General features: G+C 43.2%; 1 protein-coding gene across 1 annotated transcript in view; it reads left to right on the forward strand.

Moving 5' to 3' along the window:
- The window catches only part of LOC129869606 (carboxyl-terminal PDZ ligand of neuronal nitric oxide synthase protein-like), a 186,690-nt gene that overhangs the window by 63,770 nt on the left and 109,125 nt on the right, over positions 1-13,795 (forward strand). The window contains exons 3-4 of the mRNA XM_055944152.1: positions 4,872-4,964; positions 8,229-8,287. Coding sequence (XP_055800127.1) covers positions 4,872-4,964; positions 8,229-8,287 — 152 coding nt within the window. The remainder of the gene's footprint in view (positions 1-4,871; positions 4,965-8,228; positions 8,288-13,795) is intronic.

Below are 13,795 nucleotides of genomic sequence, written 5' to 3' on the forward strand. Positions count from 1 at the left end.
GCAAGGGGGGACGGAACCCCATTCACACACAGTCAGTTCGCTGAGGCAATAGATCATCTTTGGAAGAGACATGAGAGAGAGACAGATTATGTGAATGAGTAGCCAAGTACTTTGTTTTGGTGGCAATCAGCCTTGAAATCAATATATTGTGCATTATGGTTAGCATATTATCACAAAGTACTTGGGTAGTGAATTGATGTTAGCTTCAGCTGTGAGCTAGCAAGCAGAAGTTAGCCCACAAAAATGGATGCTACTTCTTGCATTGTAAAGTGTTCTAGCCTGCATGGACATTGTTTTGCGAACAGTAATGAGCAGTTTAAACATTTCTACATGTCGTGTTGCATTATCACATCAAATCACATTGAAAGCACAGGAAAAAAAGCAAAATAGTAGAAAAAGAAATAACAATAATAATAATAACACAAGGAATAAATATATAAATAAAATCACAAGGAATAAATACACAATGAGTAACGCTAACTTGCATATATGCACAGGATACCAGTACCAGTCAATGTGCAGGAGTATGAGGTAATTGCGGTAGATATGTACATATAGGTAGGGATAAAGTGACCATTAAAGTGTGTTCACTTCTGTGCAGCATGAGTGGTGAGCTAACATGATGCAGCTCAGACTCCCAGTGCAGGCTATAAGGGGGACATCGGCTGCACTGATAGACATAAATGATCTGTGAGACACATTTGACAGAAGTTCCAAAAGTAACAAAAATTCTAGTACCAAACCGTTTTTCATGTTCTAGTTTTGGTATACCGTGCAACACTACTAGACATCTAGCTGTCTGAGTGCTTCTGGAAGATATCTTTTGCAGTGGTTTACTGTCTGATGATGTGTGTGCCTGCGTGTGTACGTACGTACGTGCGTGTGCGAGACGAAAATGCTGCATCCAAACTCGCTGAAAAGGTTTATTATTATGACAGTCATTGATGGACGGCCCGGTCTCATTGGTGGATCAGATTAAGGTGTGTGTGTGTGAAAATAGCCTTTGAGATTGAAGATGGCATTATGTTTGTTTGATGGTATTGTTATTGCTATGATGGATTACAGAGCAAACGGCTGGTGATAATTACCTGCTTATCTGGCAATTTGGAGGCTAAATGTTAAATAGATCACATGCTGAGACATGTGCTGAGACACACACGCTAGACACACAAGATACAGTCTTTACATGACAAGTCTTTCCTTCAGGAAATAATTACCTGCTTATCTGGCAATATGGAGGCTAAATGTTAAATAGATCACATGCTGAGACACACACAATACAGTCTTTACATGACAAGTCTTTCCTTCAGGAAATAATTACCTGCTTATCTGGCAATATGGAGGCTAAATGTTAAATAGATCACATGCTGAGACACACACAATACAGTCTTTACATGACAAGTCTTTCTTGTTACATAAGGATTCATTATCTAAGCCCTGTCTTTACAAGATCTAATTTTCAAAATGTCAGCACAAAAAATGTATGGCCTGTGCCTTTTTTAGCAGGGAGCCATTGTGGTGTTGACTGTCGTAATTAGGTCCGTTTATTTGGTTGTTTCATGTGTTGTTGAACATCCTATCATCAGTATTAGATGTAGATTGGAAATTGAAAGTGAATGTGCTGTGGCACCTCTTTACGAGCCTGCCAGACCAGACTAGTTGATGTGATTTACTGTGAGATGGAGCAGGATCATGAGGGATAGACAGGCCTATTAAAAGATTGTCACATTACGCCGCATAGATGCATATACTGTATGTGCCAGCCGTCCATTGAGAGGCATTAGATAGACGTTGTAATATGTAAAGAGGTCACTCACATCGAACACCTACGGTATGCACACACACACACACACATGTCGCACAGACAGTCACGGTACTGTACTGTCTATCTGTCTTTGCCCCTCTGTCTGTCTGTCTGTCTGTCTGTCTGTCTGTCCCAGCCTAGCTGTCTGTCTGCCTGCCTGCCTGTCTCTCTGCCTGTCTATCTATCCCAGCTGTCTGTGTTATCCACTGACCTGGTAACAGGTAGTGGTCAGCAGATTATTCCTCCACAGGATTAGCAAGGGATGAGATTCCTGGCAGGCCTCATAGCAGCCTGTCTAATATCAAAGATACTGGTAATACTCTCCTGGAATGAATACTCTCCACCAGAGAATGGAGCTATGCTCAGAATCCTGACTGCTGCATGAAATAAAATATGTAATTATGTTACCAGGGAATTGCCCTGCACTGAACAGGCCAGGTAGACCAACATGATCTCATAGTTTCCCTTCAAAATTCGATGTATTATAGATGAACCTCTATTTTTGAAGATTTCATTTTGTGTGGTTACAGGGTTAATTCCGCGTGGTTACAAGGTTAAAACATAAACAACTCAAATGTTAACAGTTTAGGCACTCATTCTGAGAGGTTAAGGTTACGGCTATGGTTTGGGGAAGGCTTAAAACAAAGTAATTAAAAACGATGCACTAGGTATCTTCAGTATTCATAGTGTTCTCACAGCTTGCTGGAGCACCGGCTCCGAGCGTAATGAGTTCGCACCCAGTGCTGGACAATCGGTTTTCTTTTTTTTTGAGAGCCGAGAAAAGCATTCAATATATCGACGTTCTCAGGACCTTTTCAAACATCAAAAATTGCTGTCTATTTCTAGTGACCAGCCTGGGCAGACACCTCACCCAGACACAGAGAAACATTTAATGGACTTTTAAAACCTTGCCAGTATGGATCAGCTGGTGTGGATTGTATTGAATACTTGAATGTGCCTAGAGACTGAGATTTGGGGTTTTCTAAGCTGAACGTAAAATGCACATGGCACCTGTGGCCTGTCTGCATGAGGCATCAGTCCAGGGCCAACACCATAGACAGGTGGCCTGTCTACATCAGTATCAGGGCGTCACTCCAGGGCCAACACCATAGACAGGTGGCCTGTCTGCATCAGACATCAGGGCGTCACTCCAGGGCCAACACCATAGACAGGTGGCCTGTCTGCATCAGACATCAGGGCGTCACTCCAGGGCCAACACCATAGACAGGTGGCCTGTCTGCATCAGACATCAGGGCGTCACTCCAGGGCCAACACCATAGACAGGTGGCCTGTCTGCATCAGACATCAGGGCGTCAGTCCAGGGCCAACACCATAGACAGGTGGCCTGTCTGCATCAGACATCAGGGCGTCAGTCCAGGGCCAACACCATAGACAGGTGGCCTGTCTGCATCAGACATCAGGGCGTCACTCCAGGGCCAACACCATAGACAGGTGGCCTGTCTGCATCAGACATCAGGGCGTCAGTCCAGGGCCAACACCATAGACAGGTGGCCTGTCTGCATCAGGCATCAGGGCGTCAGTCCAGGGCCAACACAAGAGATAGGTGGCCAGTCTGGCCACACACACACACACACCACAGGCATTCGGACACACACACACACACACACACACACACACACACACACACACACACACACACACACACACACACACACACACACACACACACACACACACACAGACACACACACCCAGCTGTGTCTGTCTGGACCAGGTGCAGGTGGCTATAGAGCAGACAGGAGAGGACACACACACACACACACACACACACAGACACCACATACACACACCCAGCCTAGTCAGTCACCAACCACAGAGCAGGCGTCCGACCAGAGGAACATTAAAGCGATATATTAAAGACATGAAGGCAGCAGGTTCACATTGATTCATGCTGCTGCTAGGCCCATATTTGGTTATGACATAGTTGTTATTCCCAGTCAAGTTGTGCAAATGGAAATCCCTATGGCTGGGTAGGTACGGTGTGTGATATTTTTGAAGAGCAGAAAGCTTTCCTATGCTTAACCCTGATTTATCAGACACCAGCAGGGATAAGGCTAATCGACTCTACAGATGTAAGGAAACTAGCCCCAGCCTTAAAACCTCTAGCTACCCTGCTAGCTAATGCCTGCAAGTGGCTACCCTAGTAGCTAATACCTTTGAGATCTCAGCCATAGAAAATACCTTTTAGTTAAATGTTTTGGCTAAATGGAAAGACACATTCACACACACACACTCTTTCCCTGGATAAATTAAATTCAAAATGAATGTAAAATACTAATGACTCTATCAATCCTAACCAATTAGCACATCTTTCTGCTCAATATACATTCTAAGTCTTCATATATATTGTTACTGATGTTATTGAACCTTTTCATGAAGTCTTCATACATCATTGTTACAAACTTGGATAAACCAAAAACTTGCCAGAAAAAAGATTGGAGAACTTGGTCAGTTCAATAATTGTGTATTGATAGGAACATTATAGTGGTTGAAATATGAATTTTTCTCAACACAAGTAAAAAAAATTGCCTCATGGACCTATGACTTCCGCCATTTTGGATTTCCGACATCTTTGATTTTTCATAGATATTTTTCTCATGAACCGTACATCCGATTGACTTGGAACTCAAAATGTATGTTATCACGTCTGTCTCTAGTACGTTAGAGGGAAGCTAAGCAATATGTTTAAAGATGGAAGAGGAAATTACAACTATCTCAAATAAAATATTGTATCCTCAATTAAAGCCTAATAACTTCACTTCTCTACACTTTATCAACATGAAACTTGCACATGAAGTGTTTTGAATTGTTACATGTAGCTTAGAATGAGGGAGGATGTTTAACGCTTCCAGCACCCCGTTTCATTGCTGCTTGCAGCTATACTTTCATTTATTTTGGGGGCAATGTTTCATTTAATTTTCACTTTATATGCTTTCACTGGTAACACATCATATTGTTACTAATGTTAAGAAATCTTTCTTTCCTCAATATAAATTCAATGTCTTAATATATTCTTACTAATGTTAATCAATCATTCTTTCCACAGTATGAATTCAAAGTGAAGAACATCAAGAAGAAGAAGGTCAACATCATTGTCTCAGTGGATGGAGTGAAGGTGGCACTCAGAAAAAAGTTAAAAGTGAGTATTTATTTTTCTTTTATAACCTGTTATTATCTCTCAACCAGTTTCTTTCCATTTGAACTGTCTGGAGCTTAGGAGCAGGGCGTAGAGTGGATGGGTGTTGTGTTGTTTCTAACCAACCCCAGTCAAACTGCGCACTCAGCCATTGCTGAGCAGTGTCATATCCTGGGGTTGTGAGTAGAGGAGTGAGTGGGATTCATTAACTGTCACCTGCAGTGAGAGGGGGTGATGAGTGAATCTGTGCCCTGCTAAATATTGCTCCAGACAGGGTAGAGTTCAGTGAATCTGTGCCCTGCTAAATAGCGCTTCAGGCAGGGTAAAGTGGCAGAGAGGAGTGAATCTGTGCCCTGCTAAATATTGTTCCAGACAGGGTAGAGTGGCGGAGAGGAGGGAATCTGTGCCCTGCTAAATAACGTTCCAGACAGGGTAGAGTGTAGGATGAGAGCAAATCCGTTCTATGCTATGCTAAATATACCCCCTGTTTTGCTCTCCATGTAATTTGTATAAAGCTTTCTTTTTGCCAGTTTTACAGTGATTTGGGTTTATAATAAACCTTGACAGTAGTTCGACTGGGTTTACCTTGAGTGACCTCTCACCTGTCTCTCAGTTTAACTACAGTATTAACGTCAGTCCCTATTAAAGCTAGAAGTACACTTATAACCGCTGGTATGCAAACAAGCCTAAAGAAGCCACTGGTATTCAGCAGATGTCTTCTTCCTTCCTCGACCCTCCATTGTCTGGAGTCCTGTATGGAGATCTTCTTTCCCTTTCTCTCCTCTCTCTATTCATTTTTTTGTAAAGAGAGGACAGTACTAATGCACTAGACATGGCTCAAGGCAGTGACTGAAGGCTGAAGGCTACACTTAAGCTCTATAGGAATCTGTAATGCATTTAGCCTGTGTAGGACCCTTTAACATGCCTTAACAACCTTTAACAATGGTGCGGAGGGAGGAGGGAGGCTACAGAGAGAAGGTATGTGGCCGGGTATAAATATCCCCTAGCTGCATTAGCTTCTCCCTCCCTCCCTCCCTCCCTCCCTCCCTCCACACTGATTACAGTCAGGCCTTAAGTGAGTTGTTCTTAGTGGTCCTCTAGGGCACACCTCTTCATTTGACCGCTCTGAAGGGCAGCTAATGCGTGTGTTTGTGCACGCATGCGTGAGTTCATTCTTGCGTGCGTGTCCACTTTTTCCCACTCTAAATGCCAATGGATGCTTCCATATCCGCAAGGATCCGTCAGCCTATTATGCAGCTGTCTATATCTGCTGTCCATTGGTCGATCGCTCATAAAGCCTCATCCACACATCCCAACCAACACAGATCTGTGAATGAAGCTGTATTTAGGCAGTCAGTAGAGTGGGAGAATGAGACCTAGAATGAGGTATGGAGAAAAAACAATACATGAACACCAACTGCCAGACAGTCTTATATCAGAGTGATTCCAGTGCAGAAGGGATTTCCCTTTAAAGTCCACACAGACCAAGGCCCTTTATATGGGACTCTATGGGATCCTATGGATGGAGAGAACAGAGAAAGGAGGAAGAAGGCAGTGGTGTGCCGTACTTAAGTAAAAATACTTTAAAGTACTACTTAAGTCGTTTTTTGGGGGTATCTGAATGTTTCTTTACTAATTATATTTTGACAACTTTCACGTGTACTCCTCTATATTCCTAAAGAAAATATATACTTTTTACTCCTATACATTTTCCCTAACACCAAAAAGTACTTGTTACATTCTGAATGCTTAGGAAGGACAGAATTGTGGTCCAATTGATGCACTTATGAATAATAACGTGTTGTCATCCCTACTGTCTCTTATCTGGTGGACTCAATAAACACAAATACTGCGTTTGTAAATGAATTATGTCTGAGTGTTGGAGTGTGCCTCTGTCTGTCTGTAAAAAATATATATAATGGTGCCACATATTGACACATCCAGCCCAAAGCGGGAGGTTTACAAAATACTTACTAATTGGAGCATGTTTTTAATTACATTTAAAACCAGATAATTTTAGACTTTTACTCAAGTAGTATTTTAATTGGTGACTTTTATTTGAGTAATTTTCTATTAAGGTATCTTTACTTTTACTCATGTATGAAAATGTAGTACTTATTCCACCACTGGAAGAAGGGAATAGAGAAAGGAGAAAATAATATGGGGAGGAAGACAACGGGAATAGAGAGAGGAGAAAGAGGAGAATAGACGTAGTGATCGCAAGACAGTGAATGATAATTTATCTTGATAACCCCAGTAAAAGAAAGAGACACACGCCTTGTACCCTGGTCAGTCCCCTTAAATAGATAGTAAATGCCTCTGCCAGATCCAGAATCTCTGGTTGAATTGTTCTAAACAGCTGGAGTGAACTGAACACAGTGCAGCATAGCAGTGGTGTTTGTGTTGTTACAATGAGAATGAAAGGTGTTGTGATTTGAATGGGACTCTATGGCTCTGTCTGCTTTGTCTCTCAGCCTGCTCTCTGGCCAAGACTGAAATGTCAACGCGTCCAGAGACCGCCTCATTTACATCTCACCGAATGGAGAGATGAAAGGAGGTATGAAAAGAGAGATGTTTGAGTGGAAATGGCGAAACGAAAAATCAATAGGAGGAATAATTCCAATCGCTCCTGTTGACATTTATATTGTCTCAGAAAACTTGGACGAAGCCCAGTGTGGAAAGAAAGAAAGATAATGAGAATGAATGAGGGATAGGGAACGGGAGAGAGAACGAGAAAAACAGAGACAAAGAGAGAATGAGCGAGAAGACAGAGAGGGAGACAAAGCTAGGGAAAATGAGAGAAAGAGAGCAAGTGAGAAAAAGAGAGAGCGTGAAAAAGATAGAGGAAGCGCTGGAGAGAGAGAGAGCAAGTGAAAAAGAGCAGCCAAAGCAAGACTGAGTGAGAAAGATGGGAAGAAAGGGAGCAAAATAAGGTAAGAGAGAATGGGCGAAATAATTGCTTTATTCACTGTGTGGATTGTGGATCGATTGGCTCTATTGAATCAATATCTCCAGTCCTTGGGCTCAACATCCAGCCCACCCTAGGCCAAAGTTCATTACTGTGGCAATCAAAGACACAGTGGTGAATGGCAGTAGCCAGTGGGGACAGCCTCATTTTAAAGTGTCTGGCGTAAACGTACTACACAGAGGTCCTGACCTCCTCTCACTCCATCTTAGCATCTCTCACACACTCCTTACACACACACACCTCTGGCTGACTATCTGCGGCACACTCCTCACTGAAAAATTTATTCTGTCTTTCCACAGAAGAAGGAGTGGACGTGGGATGAGAGTAAGATGATGGTGATGCAGGATCCCATTTACAGGTAACACTTCACCACCAGTTAATGTGGCCCATCAGAGAGCAGGACAGGTCAGGGCGGGACCTGAATGGTTTCCATAGTGACACACCAAGTGGATTAGCATCTCATTGGATCCAGATGGGCTGGGTCGGCCCACTCTGACCCTGGGACACCCACACTTACACGTACACACACACGCGCGCGCGCACGCACGCACGCACGCACGCACGCACGCACGCACGCACGCACGCACGCACGCACGCACGCACGCACACACACACACACACACACACACACACACACACACACACACACACACACACACACACACACACACACACACATAAAAAGACACACACACACCCTGCAGCTCTTCTGGGTGGTTCAGACCAGTCCAAGACATGACCATGGAGGGGGTTGAGAGTTTTAATTTCACAAACGATTGCCCACAGCTAATTCCTTGTGTTATACTAAAAGTTTAAAAGCCTAGCTGTGTTGCACATTATACACCTATATATTGTGTGTGTGTGTGTGTGTGTGTGTGTGTGTGTGTGTGTGTGTGTGTGTGTGTGTGTGTGTGTGTGTGTGTGTGTGTGTGTGTGTGTGTGTAGGTGTGTCTATGTGTGTGTGTAGGTGTGTCTATGTGTGTGTTAGGCTGGTTTAGATATGGTTGATGGTAATGAATGGCCCAGTGCCCAGTGCCCAGAATGAGCAGGTAAACGCTGCTGGGTTAATTGGCTGACTATGGTGGTTTAGTGATGGAGAGTATGCATCTGTAGACGCTTTATTGATTTTAATGATTCATCACACACACACACACACACACACACACACACACACACACACACACACACACACACACACACACACACACACACACACAGGACTTTGGTGATGGATATTGTCCAGTGAATCCGTTATTGACTTTAATGACTGAATCTGTGTACAATTATATTATGTATGATCTAATTAAAAGTTTAATGTTGAGGGAGAGGGAGAGGTTGTTGTCCCGGCACCACACGGCCAGGTCTATGACCTTGTTGTCGTTGTTGGTGATCAGGCCTACTACCACTGTTGTGTCTTCGGCAAACTTAATGATGGTGTTGGAGTTGTGCCTGGCCATGCAGTCATGAGTGAACAGGGAGTACAGGAGCAGACTGAGCACGAACCCCTGAGGGACCCCCGGGTTGAGGATCAGCGTGGTGGATGTGTTGTTACCTACCCTTACCACCTGGGGGCGGCCCTTCAGGATCCAAATCAAATCAAACTTTATTTTCCACATGCGCTGAATACAACAAGTGTACTTTACCGTGAAATGCTTACTTACAAGCCCTTAACCAACAGTGCAGTTCAAGAAGAAGAAAATATTTGTCAAGTAGGCTAAAATAAAAAGTAATAATAAAAAGTAACACAATAAGAATAACAATAACGAAGCTATATACAGGTGGCACCGGTACCGAGTCAGTGTGCAAGGGTACAGGCTAGTCCAGTTGCAGAGTTTAGTTCCAGGGTCCTTAGCTTAGTGATGAGCTTTGAGGGCACTATGGTGTTGAACGCTGAACTGTAGTCAATGTGTATGAGCAACAGATGCATATCTGTATTCCCAGTCATGTGAAATCCATAGATTATGACCTAATTTATTTATTTCAATAGACGGATTTCTTTAAATGAACTGTAACTCAGTAAAATCTTTGAAATTGTTGCATGTTGCGTTTATATTTTTGTTCAGTATTGTTGGAGGGGCATGGAGGTACGGTATGGTGGGCCAGGGCCCCTAAGGCCTGCCCATAATGCCAGCCTTGCCCCTTTAACTCAAAGACTTTGTGAAGGAGAATTTCTCGTAACCTTGTAGGAAGATCCTCCGTACGCTGCGGCAGCCAGCAGCATCTTGGCAGCAGGGTGTGGGTGTGTGTTTCTTTCAGCTGGGATAATAAGAGACTGTGGTATTAGTCCAAATCACAGGATTACCTCTGAGGAAATGGACCAGGCCGTTCCTGGCTGGAGATTGGTGTGTGTGTGTGTGTGTGTGCACGCGCATGTGTATGAGACAGAAGTGCAGAGAGGGGGCTCAAAATTTGAGGCAGCAGTTACAGGCCCCTGAACACACATACACACACGCACGTGCACACACACACACTGTAGTGGAGGGATTTGGAGGCTCAGACAGATTTGATGAGAAATTAGATAAATACAGTGCCGTGTCTGAAGCATTAATCATTTATACATACACACACACACACACACACACACAAACACGCACACACACAGACTGTAAAACCAATGAAGGGTGAATGACAAAGCTAGCAAGGAACATTTGTATTCCAGTACTGTAAATCAGTAGAGTAATGCTGGTGGCTCTGCCGTGACACTGGGTTATGACAGGAGAGGACAACAGACAGACTATCTAGTTAGAACCCCGTGATTCAGCCCTGCCTTCACAAACACATATATACTGAGTATTCAACATTAAGTACACCTAGTATTGAGTTGCACTCCCCCCTTTTGCCCTCAGAACAGCCTAAATTGATCGGGGCATGGACGCTACAAGGTGTCGAAAGCGTTCCACAGGGATGCTGGCCCATGTTGACTCCATTGCTTCCCACAGTTGTGTTATAGTTGGCTGGCTGTTGAGTATGAAAAGCCCAGCAGCGATGCAGTTCTTGACACAAACCGGTGCGGTTGGCACCTACTAACATACCCTGTTCAAAGGCACTTACATTTTCTGTCTTGCCTATTCACCCTCTGAATGGCACACATACACAATCCATGTCTCAATTGTCTCAAGGCTTAAAAAGTATTATTTAAATTGTCTCTTCCCCTTCATCTACACTGATTGAAGTGGATTTAACAAGTGACATCAATAAGCGATTATAGCTTCCACCTGGATTCATCTGGTCAGTCTATGTCATGGAAAGAGCAGGTGTTCTTAATGTTTGAATACTCAGTGTATATACACACATACTGTATACTGTATATACACCTGCTGTCAACAGAGGGGGCTCCCTGGCCTCATCAGCGATGTATTTGGTAGCAGCTAGCGCAGCCTGCCTCAGGGCTACAGAGGAGAGCACAACGGGATTTGTTATTCTGTCAGGAAGATTGAAGCTGCAAGCTGTTTTTAGAACATGGAACTTGTTTGTTCTCCTGTTGTTAGGAAGGATGTCTCAAATCCCTTGTCAAAGTTTGATGTATGCATTTATATGTGGGATAGGATCTGGCCCAGTGTGTGTTTCCTCGTGTACCTCTCCCTATGGGGATACCTGCCAATACTTTCTCAGCAATTACGCTGATGAGAGGCGGGTCACTCACACACACACACACACAGCAAGCATGCAAAATCAAGATGGTGATTAGTAGTATGTAACCTGTTTCAGGAAGCTAGGCGTATGTGGCACGTCACTACTTCACAGAAGAGGCATTTGTGACCGATCGGCTCGATGTAGCAAAATTTGAAATTGTGTTTTTCACATTAGATAAAAGTAGAGACTCAGGGCTAGAAAATGTTAAATTATGCACTACAGTTGAGGAACAATGGGAAGATTATTCTGCTTTGAAAGTTGATAAACTTGTAACCTTACTTTTGAGAAAATGGCCTTTGAATGTTTTGAGAGCTCTTCTTTGTCTACACCCATTCAGGATCATTCACACCCTCTTAAGCTATAGCCCCGCCCATAAACTCAGAGCATTGTCAGATTGTCCATTAGTATATTTAGAGCGTTTCGCTCTTGGAGCGTTCAGAGCGCACACTGGATGCTCTGGCCGAGGAGTAGGGTAGATCCGATTGTTCTGTCCTAACAACAGCAGTCAAGCACCCAAGCTAACTGGCCAACGTTGGCTAGCTTGCTAGCTACTTCCAGACACAAATGAGAGAACAGCTCACTCTGACCATTCTACTCACCCCAGCGGAGCTGGTTAGGCTGTTTTTATGTTATCCAGATCGTTGGTGACTGCAACTGTGCTGCAGGGTTACATTTATTGACATTGGCCATATTCAACGGGTGTTGAGAGTTCGTAATTATGGACGCTCAGTTATTCTGCACTCTGGCACACTCAGATGAGAGTGCTCTGAAATCGGAGTAGATAGCCAGAGCAAATTTACCTGATACGTATATCAACAGTTATCACATTGACATCAAGAACATTCTATTGAAATGGTTACTTGCATAGTGGAGTCTTTTGTTATTAAAACAAAACCTAAAGAAAAGCTAAACAGTACAGTGCCCTCCACAAATTTACAACAAGTGTATCTTTAAAATGGTGTAAAATACTTGTATGTTTGAGGAATTTAAATTATGCGATTTCTGTTGTTTTGAATTTGGCACCCTGCAGTTTCACTGGCTGTTGACGTCCCACATACCCTAGAGAGGTTTTAACTTGAAATGAAAACAACTTTCTGACAAAATTAGAAATGTGTAATATCTGAAAAATGTAGTTAGCTAGACTCTTACCCGTATAAATGGATGGACGCTTCTCCCTCTCCGTCACAGATGCCATGGTTGCCCTTAGTTTGAAGATGTAATCCGGAAATAGGTGTTTTCTCCATCTTCTTCGCTAGCATACTCTAATTCCACTGATTTCAAAACTCAATCTCTCGGCATGTCCAGCCCACTCATTATTTCAGTCAATCATGGCTAGCGGGAAGGTTGCTGACTTTTTCTGTGACTAAACCAACTAGGCTCGTAATTTAACAATTGTATTCGTATTCACTGATGGCATACAAGTTTGTTATTAAGGCACATGAAAGTTCACATGTTCCAGAATGCATTTCTGCCCAAAAAACGCATTTTGATAAAAATGCAGAGAGAGGAGTTTTGATTGGTCTGCAATGTAGTGTGTTTCTGTCTATAACATAAGCTGCTCAGTATGTGTAGATACAGTTGAAGTCAGAAGTTTACATACACCTCAGCCAAATACATTCCCTGTCTTAGGTCAGTTAGGATCACCACTTTATTTTAAGAATATGAAATGTCAGAATAATAGTAGAGAGACTGATTTATTTCAGCTTTTATTTATTTCATCACATTCCCAGTGGGTCAGAAGTGTACATACACTCAATTAGTATTTGGTAGCATTGCCTTTAAATTGTTTAACTTGGGTCAAACGTTTTCGGGTAGCCTTCCACAAGCTTCCCACAAGAAGCTGGGGGAATTGTGGCCCATTCCTCCTGACAGAGCTGGTGTAACTGAGTCAGGTTTGTAGGCCTCCTTGCTCGCACATACTTTTTCAGTTCTGCCCACAAAAGTTATATGGGATTGAGGTTAGGGCTTTGGGATGACCACTCCAATACCTTGACTTTGTTGTCCTTAAGGCATTTTGCCACAACTTTGGAAGTATGCTTGGGGTCATTGTCCATTTGGAAGACCCATTTGTAACCAAGCTTTAACTTCCTGACTGATGTCTTGAGATGTTTCTTCAATATGTCCACATAATTTTCCTTTCTCATGAGGCCATCAATTTTGTGAAGTCCACCTGTCCCTCCTGCAGCAAAGCATCCCCACAACATGATGCTGCCACCCCCGTGCGTCACGGTTG

Source organism: Salvelinus fontinalis, chromosome 14 (assembly GCF_029448725.1).
Source record: "Salvelinus fontinalis isolate EN_2023a chromosome 14, ASM2944872v1, whole genome shotgun sequence".
Classification (NCBI taxonomy): Eukaryota; Metazoa; Chordata; class Actinopteri; order Salmoniformes; family Salmonidae; genus Salvelinus; species Salvelinus fontinalis.